This window comes from Centroberyx affinis, unplaced genomic scaffold (assembly GCF_046629955.1).
Source record: "Centroberyx affinis isolate AG114_WGS23_722 - 3 ecotype Tasmania unplaced genomic scaffold, CSIRO-AGI_Caff_v1 ptg002960l_1, whole genome shotgun sequence".
NCBI classification, from domain to species: domain Eukaryota; kingdom Metazoa; phylum Chordata; class Actinopteri; order Beryciformes; family Berycidae; genus Centroberyx; species Centroberyx affinis.
In genome coordinates this window covers 123542-145000 of record NW_027281073.1, presented here as the reverse complement: position 1 = coordinate 145000, position 21459 = coordinate 123542, and the positions used below count along the sequence as shown (strand labels likewise).

The window sequence follows — 21459 nt, the reverse complement described above, 5'->3', positions numbered from 1 at the left end:
TCTCCTGTCAGCATACAGGCAGATTTTATGCATTGTAATTCCCATTGTCTAATGGAGTGTGTGTTGGTGAGAGAATGGGCTGGCGGCAGAGTAAATCTATCTGAACCAATCGCAGGCTGAAGATATGACTGTATGAATGACTGCAGCACTCTGATGTATGTGTGTAACCTCGATGCCATTGATTTCTCTGCTTCATCTCGAGATCCTTGCCTGGGGATGTGATGTTGCAGGACTGTACATTTAGAGATCACTGTGTTCAAATAGTTGGACGGGGAAAAAAGTGGTTTTCTCTCAAGAACTGTAATATCAGTAAGTTACGAAAGCAGTTGGCTTTTGTACATTTCATAGGCTCAGCAGTGCACCAGAGGAGGAAAGATATGTCATATGTCATGTGAGAGACACTGAAATTGAAATGCTGTCCTTCATATGATTTGCTGTATAGTAAAATGACTTCCATTTCTATTCTTTTTTTTTTTCATCTGAAGATCGTGAAAGAGAAAAGGTGGCACATTTTTTGTGTAAAAGTTGGAGAAAATGTCAGCATGCTTTGAATGCATGACACTTGAGTTTGTCTAGGAGTATGTTGTATACAACTGCAGTGATATGTATGGAGAATAGTGTCTCGAGTGTACACTTATTCACAAGAAAACTAAATATCATCACATCAAGTCAAGTTTATCTGTATAACCGTTACAACCCAGTTTGAGGGCATCCATCTCTTGACTGTGTATAACCACACCTCTAAGTAAGAAGGTATATTAACAGGTATATAGAGTTGAGTATCGTCAGCACAGCAATGAAAATGAATGCCTAATTCACAGATGATTTCACCAAGAGGTAACATGTAGATCAGTAAATAGCAACGGGCCCAGAATTGAGCCTTGAGGTACACCAGAGTTCACTTTACAATCCCCTGAGGTCGTATTGTTGTGGAAATGTGGACGGCGTTTGGATTGAGACAAATGTTTTTGTGATATTATATATGGCTGTGTCACGGAAAAGACTAGCGAGCCGCTGCTGCACAAACAAGAGCATGAGGAGGTGAAAGAGAGAGCGAGCGAGGGGCCTGTCCTGACGAGACAAGGCATAGGAGTGTGTGGAGGGGAAAAAAGAGAAATGAAAAGTGGAGGGGTGCCGGGGTCAGGACCCGCAGTGCCAGGGAGAACAGCCATTTCCTGTTGACCCCCGGCCGAACTCCGGCCCCTGACCCGTCCTGCTTCAGGCCCGGTGGGGGCGGGGTTGAGGAGGTATTCAGGGTTGGTTTGTGTGTGTTTGCTGTGCAGCGGGTGAACGTTGGATGCCGGAGGACGGGTTTGTGAATGGATGTTTGAGGGCCAGGGGAACAAGGAGGGGCTATATGGGATGGGGGAGAGGTGAAGGTTGTGGATAAGGCGAGAACATCAGGGGTTGAGAGGGGAAAGGTCAGGAGGGAGGAGAGGAGGTTGTTGAGGTTGTGGGTGTTCGGCTGTGCTGGGGTTTAAGTCTCGGAGTGTGTTTCTTGGCGGGCCATGTCCTCTTTAATCGGAGGTGAAGTTTAAATAAAGAAGGGGAGAATGGAAAAAGGACATTTCACATGGAATTTAGAGGTTATTAATATTATTAGTCATGAGAACGTTCTTTAACTGAGACACCAAAATTTACACAGGTGGTGCTGGAGCAAGTATTCCCAGAATGAAACTTGACATTATGGGCCTGCTGTCTGACTTGTGAAAACAACGTCCCTATTATTGATCATTCTGTATGCCCCCCCACACACACACACAGACACACACACACACAATTCCAGCGCTCAGGGTCCCGGGAAAACTCTTCTGGTTGACCCACTCCCAACCCCTCCACCCATTGGACGGCGGACCACAATAGATCTGATTTTCAACTCTCTAGCACAGATCTGAACTTTTTGTTGAAAAGTAGAAAACACGTGGGATCTGTTTTTTTCTCCCACAGTTTAGACAGCAATGGAATTTCTCTTCTTCTTCAGACAGCCATGCTGAGATCAGATCTGTGCCACAAAGTGTTAAAAAAGTCTGACTTTTTTTCCTTCGTGTGATAATCCTGCCTGGGTGACAGATCACTGCGTCTAGGGCCTGAAGCCTCCGTCAGAGTTAAACAGATAGTCAGAGGAAGGAATGGATAGAGGGACGTAGGAGGAAGATTGAAGTAATATATGGCTGGAAAAAGGAGCAAAATGTGGCTATTTTTCAAGTAAAGGTCTGAGGATAGCAAATGGTTTCCATAATGGTTCATTATGCGTTTTTTGAATTGTGGACATCTCTTTTTCTTGGACTGAAAATGGTCCTATATGGTAATATATATCAAGCGTACATGCTCTTTTCTTTCTTATGCTGTTTTAGTCGTTTTTGCTGGATCTCTTTTACTTCAGCTGTGTTCTGCTGGGCGAGGGTAGGGATGGGAGAGGAGAGGAGAGGAGAGGAGGGTGTTTGAAAAATTGTTTTGTGTCTTGTATATGCATTCATTTAGTTTTTATGACTCATTAAAGAGAAGAAGCTAGGAATAGAGAGAATGGAGAAAGATGCCATGCAGAAGAAATTGTGATTCGTAACAACTTCAGGGGTGAGATGAGTCGAAAAAGAGAGCAAGGTCCTGAAGGAGAGCTCTGAGAGAGGAACACGCCCAATCTTACTGTTTTCTTGAAAACATGCACTTGCTTTACTGAGCATTTTTTAACCTAACATTTTGGAAACTATGGAAACAGAGAAAATCTATCTTAAATAATTGAAGAATTTGCATTGTTTTTGGGACTATACACTGCTAACAAATGTAACTTTTAAACTGGTAATCCACAAGATGGCAACATCTTTGGTGATAAGCATTCATTGCTGTGCTGACTTTGAGTTTCTGTAGGTGGCACTCTTTTCTTTGTCTGTTCAGCCATGGTGGCTATCACTGCTCATGCTAACTACCCACTTCTTCTTCTGTTTATTCCAAACAAACCAGAAACGTAAAACACTTCCCGTCAGAAGGATTTTTCCCAGGACAGACCTACCAGACACTGGGTGTTTAGAACAGCAAATGTAAAAGCTTTCATGAACTGAATATAGATTTAATCGCTATTGTGTTATATATCTATCAGAGATAGAGAGCAGCATGTACATTTATTTATATGAAAATCTTGCAGATTATTACTTTTAACCCCAAGATCCATCACAATACACACACACACTCACGCATGCTCAAACAGATGACCAACGACAACAGCCTTACAAAAAAGAAGTTTTAATACTATAATCATAACATCATAGTCGTCATAACTATATTTCCCATCATTCAGAAATGGATTCTGCGGTCGGACCGGTACAGACTCATACAGAGTGGAGAAGGAGCAGAATGTTTAGAAGAGTCCTTTGGCTGCAGCTCCCCTCACACCGCTGTGACAGACAAACACTGGACTAGAAATGCTTACAGAGGTTTGTGTGTGTGTGTGTGTGTGTGTGTTTGTGTTTACATGGCTTTCCGTATACTGTGTGTGTGTTGACGATCCTAAGGTAACTGACACCTCTTGGCATCTTCATTAAGGAGGTCAGTGGTACGAGAGCGAGGCAGACTGGAAGTCATTCATAGTGTATAGCTTCATGCTGAGGAAGAGCACTAATATTCAACAAGCTCACGTGAAGCTGCATCTGCCCGGAGTGGCACGCATAAATACAAAAATAGATTAAGAAAAAACTCAAATCAGCTTTAAATAAAGTGTGTATGTGTGTGTGTGTGTGTGTTTTTTTGACAGTCACGTGTGCAGGAAGACAGGAAGCAGGGAAGAAGGCGCGGTCAGAGGATCAGAGTCCCGTTCGGTGACATCCCTGGGCTGTGGTGAAGTCTTCGCGGCCGAAGACAGATATATTCAAATAAATATTCATCCGTCTGTCCGGTCGACCGTCTTCTCGCGGTTCAGCAGGCATGATGGGAAGTGTAGTCTTAAAGCATGTGTCTCACCCACAGGACACAGTGGAGGGTTTGGAAAGGAGGAAGCACTTCTACTCTGAAAGAGGTATGGCTTAAACCTACAGGTTCAGACTCTGTGTGTGTGTGTGTGTGTGTGTGTGTGTGTGTGTGTGTGTGTGTGTGTGTGTGTGTGGGTTTAGCGAGTGGAGGATGTGAGCAGCTACATCGAGGTCAGTGTCTTTCAGGGGGAATGTAAACTTTCAGAGCAATGTGTCTTTTTCTTCTAAATAGTGTACTGTATGCGTCATTACACATACGCAGGCGTGCACACACACAAACACACACACACACACACACACACACACACACACACACACACACTCACACACTCACAAAGGACAGATCCCTTAGCACATACAGATCCCCACCACACACATCTACTCCACACACACACACACACACGCGCACACACCCTCCCCCAGCAGCTAGTGTGCATGTATGTCCAGTCCCTGCGCGAGGAGTGGTTCCGCGGGGTGCGTGTGTGGCGGGGGGTGGAGCAGCATGGCGGGGTGGGGGTGCGGGCCCGGGTAGGGGTGGAGAGAGGGTCCCGGGTGGGGAGGGTAGCCCGGCTGGGACAGCAGAGCGCCGGGGTAGTCGCCTGGCAGAGTGGACATGCCCTGGAGACCTGGGGGGAGAAAGACAGCGGGGATGGGAATGTATTTTCATTGTGAGTAAAGACAAAATAATCTTTATGGTGAAATGGAATATTGTTATTGTGAGCGGATTGATGGGGGAATAGCAGATATGCAGTAGCGTATTGTCACAGTCTCACATAATCCTCATTCAAGCAAACTGTCCTTATGTACTGTAGCTTATGATATGTGACTTGCAACGGTGGAAGCAACAAATTGCAATTACTCTTGTTAAAGTAAAGGAGTAGCTTTTTTTGCACTAATTGTAGTAATTTTACTTTGTTGGTATGTTTGTCTTATGAATTATACTTCGCTACAATTTGCATCCATAAATTTTGCATCAGAAACTGGTAATTTACGACTGATGAGAGATCCAAAAAATTTCCATGACTCATCCATGACCTTGGCCTATTTAGATTTACAATTGTGAAAACACTGGTGAAGAAAAGAGGGATAATTTATGCAGAAACCACCACTAACACATCTTAAATTAGTGCTGATTCACACTATGCTTCTTTATATGCTTTATTTTCATAGAGTCCCCTGTTAAACTCTGTCCTCTTTGTTTGCATTGCATGGACAAGACCATATGTAATAACATTCTGCTTTTGCAAGTAACTGCAACTTTCACTCTGACATTTATATGAATTTTTATACTTTTAATATTTTTTTACAGGAATTTCACTTCTACTCAAGTTATGTATATATTATGTATATTATGTAACATCACTTCTACTTGAGTATGATACATTGTACTGTTTCCACCCCTGGTGTTATGTATGTATGTGACAGTGAGTGATAGTAAGCGATGGTTCCTATAGGCTACCTGCTGCTCTGAGGCCGAGGTGGGCCTGTCCGTCAAGCCCGTAGCCCCCGAGAGCTGCTCCCTCCGGGCTGTAGGGGCCGCCTTGACCTGGAAGACAACACACACTGTCAGACACACACACTCACATTCATATATACAGGCTGACTGACTGATTGACTGACTGATAAACACCAACCTGAGCGATTGGACTGGTCAATCATAGGCTGAACTATTCTCCTCCTGGCATTGATGAACCTGCGCAGGGACGAGAGGGAGAGGAGGTTAGGAGGAGAAACAGATGAAAGAATATGAAAACAGAGAGAGAGAGATGGATGGATAAAAAGAGGAAGAACGGTGGAAGAGGCCACCCGTTAATGGAGAAAAAGGCTGACCAGGAGACTATTAACCTTTTCCTTTTTACAACCACTTAACCCTTTCAGAGGGCAAAGTAAATCAACGTTAGGGCAGAGCAAGTATTGATTGCCCTGTGATAATTGATTGATCTACATTGATTGGCTGGGGTGTGTGTGTGTGTGTGTGTGTTTGTGCGTGCGCGTGCAACCGGGAAACAGTAAAAAAACAAAAACATATATATTATCAGATTATAAAATATATTGTTTTGTATTTAATACACACAGGACGATATATATAAATATATATGGGTTAGTGTGTGTGTGTTTGTGTGTGGGTGACAGGGATACAGAGAATTGATCAGTATGTGATAACTAAGTGATCAGCAACAGGGAGATGCTCTGTGTGTGTGTATGTGGCTCAGGAGGGAATAGGGGTCTGGGGTGCAATAAATCAGCTGATTATTGGATATTGATTTGCCATTCTGTTTTATGAACATGGAACAATTGAAATTTTACTGCGCTGCATGCTTCAGGAAAAAAGTGCTTGGTTGGACAATACTTCCTCTGCTGCAGATCGCCTTTTTATAAAGTAGATAACACATTATTTTTATCTTATTGACATTTATCCACACAAACTATACAGATAAAAACAAATAATAGGCAAAAAATGTGCAGCTTAAGTGAGTGGTTTTGGGTAAATATAGACAATGTTCATTTCTATCACGCCAATAGACTATCGACCAGGCAGCAGCCATGTTGTTAATTTGAAAGTTGACGCTGTACATTTAAACAAGACAGTTTAACTGATTATTGATGAGCCACAGGCTAGAATTAGTGTATTGATCGGAAGCGTACTGACCAGTTGTTGACCTGTAAGATGGTCAGTCCAGTGTCCTGTGCCAGCTGCTTCTTCTGCTCCTCGGACGGGTACGGGTGCTGGGGAAGGACACACAGGGCGGCGGTCAAAGAAATCCAAACACACACACACACTGACATTTGACAGTGGGATTTTGCTCTTGAGAAATGAAAATGTCCAAGGATTTCATTATTATTATCGCAGCCACTTCATTAAGGCTTTCTTTCAATCGTGTGAATAAAAGCTTATGAAAAAAAACAGGAGAATCATCTTGAGGTTAGCGGCAACCTAATAAAACCTCAGCTCAAACGAAGAATGAAATACTGTATGTGAGAGCAATGAGCGGGCGCAGGGTGAATACTGATGACATTACATCTGAATTCATAATTCATCAACACTCACACACTTTGAACCACAGCGACCTCTCTCTCTCTCTCTCTCTCTCTCTCTCCCTCTCTCTCTCTCTCTCTCACTCCCTCTCTCTCTCTCTCTCTCTCCCTCTCACTGTAGTAATTAGAGTGAAGCATCATTTGACCTGCCTCATTTAATAGCTAATTACCAATCTAACCACCTCACCAACCATTACTCTCTCCGTTTCTATCAGTTCCAACACTGATTCAATACTGACCATATTCACATAATCACTTAATCCCCCCCTATTTTTCATTTAATTTAATTGACATTCATTATTGGCTCGGCTCTCCTCTCTCTATTCTCATCAGTGATGTTTTCCCTCACTCTAGATCCTCTATTTTAGTAATTATTCTGTCATCCTTTCTCATACACAGTCTTTCTTTGTTTTGTTCTTTTAATTATTGTCCAAAATCATTCATTATTATTTAAAATTTCACGTGATAAAAAGATGAACAAAATACCGATAGGTGCTGGAAGAGCCATGCTCTCATGATGTTGGTGGCCACCTTGGGGAAGATGCCTCTCTTCTTGTTGTTCCTCCTCTCTCGGTCCGTCTCGTCCTCCTCTCCTGTACTGGGGGAGGCCACTCCTCCGTCCAGACCGTCGCCTGCAGGGAGACACACACACATCGCATCAGAAGGAGTGTGTGTGGGTGTCTATTAGGGTTCGACTGATATGGGATTTTGAAGGATATTTTTTGATTGAAACTGCTAATACTATGATATATATATAATATATAATTTTGTGGCAATATTTATATCTTTAAAACCATTTTCACAGCAAAACTTTACAGGTATTCAGTGTTTCATTTGATTATTGCAGGATGGAAAAGCCTCTGAAACAGCAGTTAGACCATTATGTGACTCTAAAACTCTCTATTCAAAGCCAGCATAATAATAATAATAAAAACATTCATGCATAATGTCACATTAGAATCAATTCAGGTTAAGGGCTTCCCATAGACAACCAGTGTAGTATTAATCATTTCTACAACAAATATGTAATCAAACAAACTGCATCGTATCAGAGGTGGACGACACTGATTGCTTGATATCTGATTTTTAATAGAAGGCCAATATCGGCTCCATATATCAGCGAACTCATATATCGCCTAACCCTAGAGTGCCTGTTATAATATGCTATGCATGTACAGTATGCATGCATGTTGTGTGTGTGTGCACGTGTTTGTTGTGGCTATAAGTGTACATGCATGCCGGTTTCTCTGCATTTATCTGTGCTGTGCAATGCAATGTTCTCTCTGAGTATACATATATTTTTGTATGTGAGTTCTTGTGTGTTTGCATGTGTGTGTGTTTGTTTGCGTGTGTGTACCTGTGTCGCTACAGTTGTCTGCTGTGCTGTGTGAGGGCAGGCCACAGGTGCCTGGTGTTCCCAGAGGAGTCGTGGCACATTCATCCGGCTCACGTAACCAGGATGCATTCTGCAGAGAGAGAGAGAGAGAAGGAGAAAGAGGGAGAGAGGGAAAAGGTTAGAGGTAAAGTGGTGGGAGGACGGGGGGTTTACAGTCGGAGGAGAGTCGGAGAGAGTTGGAGGAAGGAGGTATGGAAGAGATATTCAGACAGATGGAGGAGTGACGGAGCCAGACAGATGGATGGAGAGGTGGATGGAGGATTAGGTTTGACATTGTCACCTCCAGTGTGACTGCATGCTGTTTGGCATTCACTTCCTAGCAGCTAACTGAAGTAACTCTCTGCTTTTTCTTACCTGCTCTGACAGACTGGTGCAGGAGCCAGTGAAATCCTCCATATCTGACTTGGACCCCGCCCTCCCGATCATCCAGGACCAGGTCCGTGGGCATTTTGCCCTTCAGGCAGGTGATGTAGCGATGGCAGAAGTTGTCACACAGGTCATGCACCTTGGGGGAGAGGTTTACATCATCAGCATTCACTGTTAATACCGCTTTCATGTCTAAACAAGTGGCAACAAAGTGAAAATACATATGAAATAAGTATAATGCATTTCTTTTTGAGTCCTTGCTATTGGATATCAGTAAAATTAATTTCCTACTTGGAAATTCATGGAAAATCTTGAATTTTTGGTTTCCGTGTTATGACACAATGACAACCTTTAACCTTCTCAACATGATGGAAAATCATGTTTTGTGTCTGTCAACAGTAAGGAAACACTTATATACACATGCATGTTTATTACATGTTTGTGGCTGGCAGACTAATCATCATAACTAACATCTGTTTTAATGAAGCTTGTTTAATCAGCTTGTTAAGCTGCAGGACGTCCATGTTTGTTATCGTTCCAGGTTTGATTTTCCAATATAATAGCATGTGAATGCAACGCTCTTTAGCAGGCGACTCTGAAGTCTCAGATGTCCAACCTTGCCTTGAGCACATGAACACACAAAGTTCCCCTATCAAATAAATCCATGAAAAAATAAGCATGATCAAAATGTGTAAAAATAAAACAAACCTTCTCTAGTTCCAGCAAATGAAAGCGAAGAACCTGTATAGCCTGGATCATCTGTGGAAAAGAGGACGCAAATTAATTATCAATACATAATCCTCCATTAACACTTTAAAGTATGTTATTTATGCTAGTTTTATCTTAATATGTGCATCATACCAAGTTGTCCAGCTCAGGATTGGAGGAGAATATGGGCTTCTCAGAACGAATCTGAAACACAAATCAAACTAATTATAGCCAGACCCATTTAAAAATAAGCACCTATCGACTTCTCCTCTGTGATTGGCTGCCCGGGCCGTCGCTCACCTGTTTGGCAAACGCGGCGATGTCGTCGTTGAAGGAGTCGGAGGAGCAGACGTCGCTGTGATTGGTCATGCCGGGGAGGTGGGAGGTGGCTGAGAGGGAGGCGGAGTCTCGAGGGGAGCAAGTGGCGAGCTCGCACTTCTCAAACACTAAGGCCAGCAATGGGAACAGTGGGTGACTGCACGCACACACACACACACACACAGAGAGACACACACACACACACAATTAACATACTGGACATAAACACAGTAACAGTTGACATAGTGTACACATATGATACATCGACAGAACGTGTTAAAATAAACTTTGGACCACAGTATTTATGGGAAAGACAACTGTACATGCTTCACATATAGTAAATACACACGCACACCGTTTAAATGCTTTAAATGAATCTACTCATTAGATTAGAACACATGTTGTTTAAATAGTGCAAAGTTCAACCAGAGTTTGGACAATTAAGGCTACACAAATCATTGTTTCCAGCATGTAGGGTTACAAACACACACACCCAAATACACACACTCACCCATAGATCTGGTCTCTGTGGTGTTTGAGGGAGTCGGGGACGGTGGGTCCATACTGAGGGGGAGGAAGTGACCTCAGAGTGTCGGCGTACCCCCCCACCGACATGCCCTCCGACCCCGAGTAGTGCACCAGCTCTTCATACTGAAACGCAATCAGATGGAAAGAGAGAAAACATGAGACATATTCAATATCTGTGCTGACTGACGTGTGTGTGTGTGTGTGTGTGTGTGTGTGTGTGTGTATTTGCAGCTGTGAGTGTATGCAGTGCTGCGGTGGTAAATAAAAAGGTGCATAAACTATGACCTCCAGTAGTTCATCATCACCAATATAAACAAAAATCAATTATATTTTCAAAAAAACATTCATTTAAGTGTCCTGTTCCTTAACAGACCCTGTCTTTTATAACTTGCATCAGTTTGATACTACTTACTGTGGTGTGGACTATAAAATACAGCTCATAAACGTTTATGTCAGCATAAAAAGGGGGATAAACTCCACTTCACAAATAGGAACCCAACTAATTAGATCCCTGGGTGTGTGTATACGTGCATGGGCTGTGTCGTTATCTGTGCTGTGCAATGCAATTTGTGTGTGTGTGTGTGTGTGTGTGTATATCGCTGTCATATGAAAATTCAAATCCAATATTGGTGATTTTCATGTTTTCACTTCAATTTAAGGATTCCATGCTCCTCTGTGGGTTGAGAAAACTCTACCACCCTTAGTTTTATATAAAGCCCTTTCAAAACCCCATTGGATAAACTGAAAAGTGCATGATGGTCAAGCTGAAGACAAGGCTGTTTGGACGTTTGACAGTGGCAGTGTGTATGTACATGTGTGTTTCACAAGCCCAAGTGTCTGTTTGTTATATGTGAGTCTATGCATTTGTGCTTAATAGAGGAGCAGAGGATGGGGAAGGGAGAGAGAGATGAGTTCCTTGGAGAAAGACAAAGCAGATGACAGTGAGCCTGCAGCAGCTCATGTTCTCTCCTCCCTCCTAAACTCAGACTAGACAGGAGCCGTGCTGAGACGTCCCTCACAACCGGCTGTGACAGCCTCACTGGGGCCTGCGCACAAACACACTCACATACACACATGCCCTGATACTGGCACTTACACATAGTTTCATGAATAAACATAAGTCTGACTCCCTTGTTTCCCTGTCTCTCTCTCTCTCTCTCTCTCTGTTTCCGTCCCTCTCTGCATTACAGAGCTAATTTGTGCTTCACTGCAGCTTCTGTCTCTGAGGTGGCGTTGCTCAGGTCAGCAGAACTGCCTCTGTTTCTGTTTCTGGTGGATTAAAGTCCAATCACAGGCCCATATGGCCACTGGGATGGCAGACAGCACATGCTAGGTGGCCACCTTTCAGTTTGGTGTTACTTTAACCAACCCATAAAAGTTATACTGTGAGAACAATTCCCCTGGCAGGCAACCTCATGAGGTTATGATTTGATTTACTGCTCAAGTGTGTCACTGTTTACACTGTAGGTGGGGAGGTAACAGTGGGAAGAGTGAAACCTAGAACTAAAAGTCATTCTTACACGTTAGTTCAGAATTTAACCCCTGCATTTAAAGCTTTAAGGTGACTCTGAATGAGTAATATGCTGTGGCATTATGTTAGGCCAGAACTGTTTTGACAATTTCCCCAAATCATCAGTTCCTAAACTTTTTTATATCTTCAAATAGAACCCCAAATAGACCTCAGACGCTCATTTGATTAGATTTTATGTTAAGGAACCCAATCTGAGAAGGTTTTTGTTTTAGTGGATAACTGTCTAAACTGTAAGTGGGGGGTAGCAGCAGTGTGGACAGCTGAAACCTATAACTAAAAGTCATTCTCTCATTGTGCTGAAATAACAGTGAAACTAAACTATTCCTCTTTTTGCTGCATGACGGACCTTCGTGGAAACGCCTCTCCAGGCCCCCTGGAGGTCTCCAGACCACACTTTGGGAACCACTGTCCTAAATGGCTTATCAAATTGTTGTATTTCAGAGTCCCATATGGCCACCGGGATCACAGAAAGCACCTGCTCTGAGGCCCTGGCCCGGGACACCTTCTAGTTTTATGGAGGCTGGCTATTAACACAATCACCGCTATCGGATTGCGCGTCTCTCTTTACGCACGGCCCCGATCGGGTTTCTGTGCGTCAAGCGGATCAAAGCGCACAAGTCAAGATGACAAATTCCACGAATTTTCCCTTTTTTAAAGTCACGGAGCTGGGAGAGAGGCTTCAGATGGGAGGACAACATTTACATTATACGTTGTAATCGTGTTATTTCAACAGGCCCATAACAGTTATTATAACAGGCGTACAGGCTACTTATGCTGTGACAATTCCCCTGGGCAACACGAGCTTTAGGGAAAAACTCATTTAACAATTTATAACTGGGTTTATATCGGATCGAAACATTACAATTTGCAATAAACGGCAATAAGTGGTAATGATGAAGACGAAATTTGGACCCACTCCTTTTCTTATTTGAAATACTTTTGACGTGTAATCCTGCCGAATTAATCAACCTTCCTTCATATTTAGAAAGAGTGCTATTTGTTTATACTTTGGAAATATTCATGTTAAATGTGATTATAATTTGAATCGTCCACTCTATTTCTACATGAAAAGCCAACCGCTTCAAACTAATTTCAATTAAGTTTCCACAATGCATCAATTAAGAAAACAAAACGATGAAAATGGGAATTATTATAGGACTGTTTTTACCTCTAGAAATTGTAAAGCCAGGAATAATTTCGATTTCAATATGTAAGTGACTCCTAACTGCATTTGAAGGCTAGAGCATAGCCTACTTATTCTTAAAAAAAAGTTTCACAGTTCCTCAGGTTTTTTTTTTCCAGTTTCATTAAAAGTTGAAAACTTACAACTGGCTTATAGGCCTATTTTTCTATCCTCAATATTGATGAGAGAAGCCGACAACTGCCATTTAAAAGCCTTTATCACATTACGGGGAAACAAAAAAGAAATAGAAACAAGACGAGAATTTTGCGTATTTGTTTCTAAAGATCACAATTATAATATACAGACAATTGAGCTCCGACATTTATAGCAGGTTAATAAACACAAAACTCTACTTGTTGCAGATTGGCCGCGTTTGAGTGAGAGCAGCGTGTTGCGTCCGTTGCTTCCATTAGAATAAAACCGTTTTGACCTTTTCTCTAAATCAGGGAATCCCAAACGTTTTCAGCAAAGGAATCCCAAACAGACACACAGTAAACCACGGACCACCATTTGATAACATTTTGTTCTAAGGAACCCCATGTGACTATTTTGGTTGTTATATGACTCTATAAAGAATCACATACAGTAACTGTCTATAGGCTACAGTGGGGAAGGTATAGCAACAGTGGGGACAGTGAAACCTATTGTCTCAACAGTCAACTTTATATTTTCTGTCATTGTGCTTACATTCAGGGAGTGAAATAACCTAGTAGCAAAATTAAAGTATTCTACCTTTTACTGTGGGACCTTCCTGGAAAACTCTCAAGGCCCGCTGGAGGCTCCCAGACCCCACTTTGGGAACCACTGCCCTAATGGCTTAATCCATGTTTGTGTTTTTCAGATTGTTGTTGTCGTTATGTGCGTCTGTGTGTCTCTGTGCCTTCCTTCCGTCCTTATTTCTCAGCCCTCTCCCTGATGTTTTTACATAGCAGTGATTTCCACCTCTGTAATTGCTCTATTCCTCATAGAAGAGGTCTCACTCCGCCTGCTGCCCATCAGCCTCTGCCTGTTTCTCCTCCACCATGCTTCTGAATCACTGTAGCAAAAAACCTGACCTACTTACCGAGTTGGAGAGCTGCCTCTCCTCTCCTCTCCTCTTCTGACCTACTCTGTCTAGCCCTTATGTGCCATTATAATTGCTGACTAACATTAGGCTATGTAACAATCAATCTGTATTATTTAGAGGAAAGGATGAAATCTTAAACCTGAATCAACAGTTCCTCATAAAATGTATCTGACTACTGGGATCTGTATTGCCCCTTATTTGTACATTATAAATTGCACTGCAACATATTCACAGATAAAAGGAGGGATCTTCATTGGACTTGAGTGGCAATAACTGAAATTATCTCCTTGTTTGTTATACTTCAAAATAAAACTGGAAAATCAGAGTAAACAACCCAGTGTGGTTCATACCACCTTAAATGGTTCTATATGTAAAACCATTTCAGCATGGTGCTATAGAGAACCTTTCTAAAAGTGTTCTTTATGGCACCAAAAGGGTTCTACTACGGTTCAAGTATAAAGATCAAATCTTTTTGCTATAACAGTATATGACAAAAATGGAAAAAATAGCCTATAACAAATTCATTTACCAGTAGGCTATTTCTTCTCTTCTCAGTGACTAGGATCACGATGCTTTAATTAGGTTATTGCCTGCATGTTTTTCTGCTGTGTTTCCCTAAACATTAACTCCACACCAACAGTCCACTAGTCTATTTCCAGTGGGCCTTGTATTTTCTGTGGCTGCTACCCGACCAGAGACCCAGCCGCGCAAGGAATTAGGTCCTGTCCGCTTTATTCTTCTATTAACTCATTTATGTAGTTTAGTGTGTCTCTTCTACTCAGTGATATTTGCATATATTCTACCATCCCTACATAGTCTAAATCATAGCCCGCAACCATCCGACCTACCCTCTTATCCATGCGACTCGACAGCCAGTCCTACACCGGATAGGATGATGCGCCGCCCGGCTAGTCCCGCGAGCTTTCCTCCCTTCCTCTGTCCCTGGTCTCCTGGAAATGGAAGTAAATAGGCTTTTTAATTAGTACTGAAGTTGAAAATGTGATGAACACCATGCACAAACAGTCCCAGGATTTTGAATAAAGAGGGCTACAGATAGTAAACAGTCAAGACCTGCTCCTCCTGTGTGTCATTTGTGTATTTACATCTAGCCCATTACACTGTACACAACAACATTATGGTGGGATTGGAGATTATATGGTCGACAGATATCCTTAGATACCCTTTTGGCTATACACCATTAATTACGCTGAGCCGTACTAAACGATATAATAAAGCTCGCAGCCAATCATATGCTACTAGCAGTAGAACACATTACGGGGAAATATACGGGGCTCCAATAAACGGCATAAAATATCCCACCGAAACGGAAAGGTTCGCCGTATCCAGTCCTGTTCAGGCCGTGGTCTACGGTAGTCCAATAACGTGGAGGATCGGAGCAGCGGTTCGTGCAGCGCCTCGGGTCCGCCTGGTGCGCCTCCTGGTCCGGCTTGCAGCCGTCGGGATGCTCGGTGCTGTGGAGGATAGACAGCGTCCCTCTGTGTTTTTTTTGGCTCCTTGTGCTCGCTGTCCGCGGAGCATAAGGCGACAGGCTGGAAAATGTCACGGCCGGGAATGAACGATGGTGTTTTCAGTCTGAAGAGGAGAGGAGAGCAGCAGAAGAAGAAGAAGAAGAAGAACAGGAGGAGGAGGAGAAGGAGTGGTGATGGTGGCGGTGCGCGGAGAGGTTTGGGGGGTCAAAACGCGACGGGGTCTCTTGGCCCCCCTCCCTCCTTCCTCCTCCCCTCCTCCTCCTCCTCCTCCCTCTCCTCCTCCTTATCACACACAAACGCCAGAGAAGAAGAAGACCCCCTCGATCGTTTTATCTCCGCGGCACGGCTCTCCTCCACGCACGGCGCTGTTATCACTCCTCCATCATCCCTCCATCCTTTCCTCCTTTCTCCTCATCCTTGCAGCAGCAGCCCGCGCCGGCCACAACGTGATTATTATCATCTCGGGATAGCTTGGGAGAAGAATCGTGATAACGCGCGCGCGCGCGCACACACACACACACACACACACACACACACACACACACACACACACACACACACACACACAGTGAGAGCGAGAGAGTATGTTCAACAGAATCCAATAAGCTCTGGACAATCAATTGACATGATAAGGGCATTTAATGTATTGTCACTCACACACAATTGTCTTCAGTTTGCAACACTATTTTTTATAAAAAAAAAAAAAAAAAAGAAGAAGCAGGATCTATTAGACCCAATAAGGCCTATGCAACTGCAACACACACATATTGAAAATATTTGCTTAAATAGCATTTTAACACAATGAAGTGGCACACTGGATTTGTTTTAAGCACAAAGGGAGAGCTAAGAGTTTTCTTCTAATTGTTACAAAAAATGTTGCATTTTGTCAGAAGTAGAGAGTTTTTGATGTATTTTATTTTGTGTTGTCTGATAGTACTGAGCCATAAATAAGTTTGAAGCGTGCGTGATGACAAGAATTTTATTGGCTGATAATAGCTTTAAAGGTGCTTTATTGTTTTTGTCGACGTCTATTGTAGGCTAGCCTTTTGACGCAGCCCAAATGTCACCGTTTCGCCTTTGGCCCCCTTTTTTGTTGATTGCTCTCTTTGGGAAGTGAGAAAACAAAACCATTCTCATGAGAAAGTTTTTCCCTCTAATTTCAACTTGAGAGAGAGAAAGAGGGAGAAAAAGCCCTTTCACATGTTCGTGGCATAGCTAAACTCTTGGTCTTGTGTTGTAAATGACACCTAAGTAACATAATAATTATTCAAAACGCTCCTCTTTCCCTTCTCCCGCTGCGCACGGCCAACAGGCGGCTGCACTTCAATCAGCAGCGGCTTGGCAGGGAACAGCGGGCCGGGGCAGGCGGCTCCGCGGGCGCCGTGGAGTTTGAGCGTGGGGCCGCTGGCGAAGGCCCCTTCTCCATACATCCAGCCTGGGGTCTTTCAACTCGGCAGGGTGCTGCTCTCCGACAGGGGTGATCACAGCGCTAAACCCCCCGCAACACTGAGCCTATAATGCAGCCATGAAAAAGTGTCAATGGGCTGGAAAAAGGCTTGTTTTCACTTTGTTAACAGGCTGAATGAAAAGGCTGATTAAGCTATAGGTGTGAATCAATGTAGGTGAATCAGTAAGGATTTTTGGAAAAGCTATAGGCTTTACAATATACAAATAGGCTATATTTGAGATATTAGGCATTTAGAGTGAGCAGTTAGTTTCAGTGTCTTGCTTAAAGACACTTCAACAGGCAACATGGCTGTTGCTGGGACTGAACCAGAGACCTTCAACCAGGATGGTCTCTTTAACCTCTAAACCTGCTACAGCAGAAAATTGCTTTTGTAAACATGTAGATTAAACTGATTTACAACACACAAACAAAAGTATTATTTGATTTGGCTGAAGTACAGGCGTCTTAGATCTATCAAACAGCATGATTATATAAAGTATAATGAATCCTTGTTAAATAAAGAGCAGAACAATTAAACAATCTCATTGGTCAGAGTTTCTAGGAATTGTGATGTCCAGTTTGCAGCTACTCAAGGTATCTGTCCTTTGTATGGGGACAGGTATGTTGAGTTAAGATTTTTATACAATGATACAAATCAAATGCAACCTCTACCTTGAGCACATAGGGCTTAAAAATCCTATTTTGTTGTTTTATTTATTTATTTAAGAAGCCACAATGATCCTTTTAGAACATTTTCTTGGTGAATTCCTAACTGGGTGTTTGAATGAGTGAAGATTTCCAATCTCAATTATCCAAAGACAGTAAAGTTGGAGCGTCATGTACCTACATTCATACAGTTGTCAGTATAGGTATAGGTGCTTTCCGGTGATATAAAATATTTACACTCCACGTCTTATGTCTTGACTGTACTAGTGCAAGTATGCTGGTTGTACTGGGGAAAAAAATACAATTCAAATGGGACAGATATGTATAGCTTCTGATCTGAAGGCTGACTTTTTGACTATATGCCAGGTTAAAGAAGGTTTCCATCTCATGCTGTTGTCAAGGGCAGAGCAGGAGGGTTACAGGCTGTTTCCCTGCACTACAGGCGTGAATACAGGCAGGGAGCTTCACTGTAGCACCATGCTGCATGTCAAGGCTGCTGCAGTTATTTGTCACTCCCTGTCAAGGCTCAAGTGCTTGTTCCTCTGCACCCACCGTGGCCTGTTGACTGTGTGTGTGTGTGTGTGTGTGTGTGTGTGTGTGTTTTCAGACAAGCATGCAAGTGAGTTTATGATGGTGGAAGCAGTGGTGTATGTGTGTGTGTGTGTGTCTGTGACTTTGTGTGCTTACTTGTTTGCTTGCGTGCAGGCGGGTCAGAGTCAAGGTGCTCCTGTTCAAAGTGGGGCCTCACTGCAGGCGCTGCCCAGGGCTAGAGAACAGGAAACAACAACAGGGGAGGGAACCTGTGTTGACACGTGTGTGTGTGTGTGTGTGTGTGTGTGTGTGTGTGTTTACCTGCAGGATTGGGTGTCTTGGTGTGAAATAGAGTTGGACATTGTAAACTAAAGTTATGATTTGAAGTTATGCACAAGATTTGCAAAAAGAGGACAGCAAACTCCACTCCCCTTTTCTACAAACTCCTGTTCTTTGCCCAATATGATCCTGTTGGTGTAAAGGGAAATATGACATTGTCAGCCGTTGACACTTGAATTGTAGGGTCGATCCATCATCAGCGCAGTGGAAAAACATTCAGAAAACCCTACTAACTGCTGCTGCCCTCCGTTTGGTGACCTTGCCACAAATTCTAGTTTACTTCACCAAAGACACAGAGAGAGAGAGAAGGAGAAGGAGAAAGAGAGAGAGAGAGAGAGGGAGGCTCGCTGGCCACCCATAGCCTAGTTGACTTCGGTGACTCCGCCATTAAGAGAATATGGCCGCTGTGACCTCTGGGAACCACACACAGCCGCCCAAAACATCAGAGAGCGGTGACCCTCCGCCGCCCGGGAGAGGGGGAGCGGAATGGTGGAGGGAGAGAGAGAGGGAGAGAAATGGAGGGGATGAGGGGAGAGAAACGGAGAGGGGTAAAAAGCGGGGGGGGCTGGGGGCAGAGTGCATTTTTATGAGCGTGTGCCTCTCTAGTTTCTGGGTCGTCTGGCCGCATAGACATAAATTTTCTCCCTCCCTCCCTCCCTCCCTCCCTCCCGCTCTTCCTTCATCTCTCCTGCTTTCTTTCTGGCACGGCAAGCAATCCACCCATATCGACCCGCTCTTGCACCCTGTTTGCAAACTTTGCCCCGCATTTTCTCTCTTGCTCTCCTCTCCCTGGCCATTCCTCTTCCTTTATTTCCCTACTATTTCTACCTGTTTGGACACGGCGTCTATACCCTCCTCCTCCTCCTCCTCCTCCTCTCCACTTCACCTCCACTCACTTTCCATCTTTCCATCGTTCCGCCTTTTCCCCTCTCCATCTCTCTGTCTCTCTCTTTGTTTATAGTAAGCCAACACTACCTTTCTCCCTTCTGTTATTTTCTCCTCCTCCTCCTCGTCCTCCTCCTCTTTCTCCCTCCTCACCTCCCTCCCTCCCCCCACCTCCCCGGTTCCCCCCTCCCTTATAGATGGAGATTAACTGGGGAGCGCCAGCGCCATCCGTCCTTGTGACTGTTTGTTGTTAAGGAGATGGATGGAGGCTCCCTCTGCCAGCCCCACGCAGCCGCAATTACACCAGCCGCCATGATGGATGGAGGGGAGGGTGGGGGGAGCGAGGGAGGAGATGGAGAGAGGGAGATAGAGAGAGGGGCATCTATCACGCCCCTTAATCTACCTGTCACTGCGCCGGGGCTTGGAGGGTGGGGGGCTGTGTAGAGGGGAGGGGCGGGGGGGAGGCGGAAGAAGGGATGGATGGAGGAGAGGAGGAGAGTCGGCTATATAGCCTGCCTGCTTGTCAAAGGTTTATTTCTTTTCTTGACTCTGATTTCGTTCCTTCTTCTTCTTCTTCTTCTTCTTTTTTCCCTGCAGAATTAGGGGTCTGGACCGCCTACAGGGATAAGACTCATTAAATGTCCTTATCGCTTCAATTGATTGTCCAGCGCTTATTGGATTCTGTTGAGCATACTGTGTGTGTGTGTGTGTGTGTTTGTGTTTAAAAGACATCAACAGGTATCTGCAATATGCTGTTGCATTGTTGTAGAACTGCAGAACTGCAGAACTTTTGCAGAACTGCACACTTTCCATGGGGGCAAATTCAAATTTTGCATGGCAAACACATTCTGACTCATATTTGTGCACACAAACACACACATACAGACACACGTACACCCTCCCACACACACACATACCTTGTTTACCATCCCATCTGTATGCATTGCCCCTGCAACACACCCACACACACTCACCTCTGTAGCCGTCTTCTGCTCACACACACCTACCTGTACCTGTTGAAGGCATCAAAGCAGCAGCCAGCGGTGACCTATGATCCAGCGAATCTGCATAACATTACCTGTAATGCCTCTCCATTTCTCCACAATGCTACAGAAATATTATGAAAACTAATCCGAGCTCTCTTACCCTCCACCCCTCCTCCTCCTCCTCCTCCTCTTCCTCCCACCCCGTCCCCCCCGTCTCCCTCCTCCTCCACCTCCTCATCTGTCCAGAGGAGTGAGAGATGGGATGGAGGGATTAATACTCTTCCGCCGGCCCTGGGAATGATAGATGGACAGATGCAGGAAGGGAGTGGAGGAGGAAAGAGGGAGAGAGAGAGAGAGAGAGGGGGGAGAGATTAAAGGAGAGAAGTCGGAGGGTTCATAAATCCAAAGGGAGAGACCTGGTCTGCATCACATACTAATAAGATCTGCACGAAATCCATGATGAGAGAGAGAGGGAGAGAGAGAGCGGGAGAAGAGGAGGGAGACGGGAGCGCAGTAATGGCATTAGATGTAATCTAATCATGGCAATAAGATGTGAATGGATGAGCGTGAGCATGGTGATTATGCAGAAGAGGGATGGCGGCACGCTGATGAAGCTTTGGAGGTGTGAGGCCGAGGGCTTCGGTGCTGGACGGCAGATCAGCGGGTGTTAGTCCTCACCCTGCTGCTTCCTCACTGTGAAACACTGCTCCCGATTCCACAGAAACACACCGGTGGCCCCGTTTCACATTTTGTCCCGGCTCTGTTGTGCTAACTAAAGCCAAATCAAGGCGATGCAGTTGGCAACAGAGCGGTCACTTGAGAGGCTGTAGCCGGTCGATAGCGGAGGGTGCGGTCTGAGGCGATGTGGGTGCTGGAGTAATAGCTCACTGTGGGTGCTACATGGGTGCAGAATGCCTCCACTGAATTTAAATATGCTTCAGCACAGGCTTGTCAGCAAAGTAGGATACACTGCATATCTAATAGCATCTAGTGCATGTATGACTGTTGATTTCCATACACTTTA

The 21459-nt window shown here is 44.1% G+C and overlaps 1 protein-coding gene across 1 annotated transcript; it reads right to left on the bottom strand.

Moving 5' to 3' along the window:
• Positions 1 to 4385: 4385 nt before the first annotated feature.
• meis3 (myeloid ecotropic viral integration site 3) lies at positions 4386 to 15484 on the bottom strand. Its single transcript, XM_071536937.1, is given in 14 exon segments — positions 4386 to 4585; positions 5419 to 5505; positions 5594 to 5652; positions 6610 to 6686; positions 7482 to 7627; positions 8353 to 8461; positions 8746 to 8802; positions 8804 to 8896; positions 9466 to 9516; positions 9619 to 9669; positions 9766 to 9940; positions 10295 to 10434; positions 14940 to 15041; positions 15412 to 15484. Coding segments are annotated over 13 exon segments (1257 nt in total). The 5' UTR covers positions 14952 to 15041; positions 15412 to 15484.
• Between the last annotated feature and the right edge of the window lie 5975 nt (positions 15485 to 21459).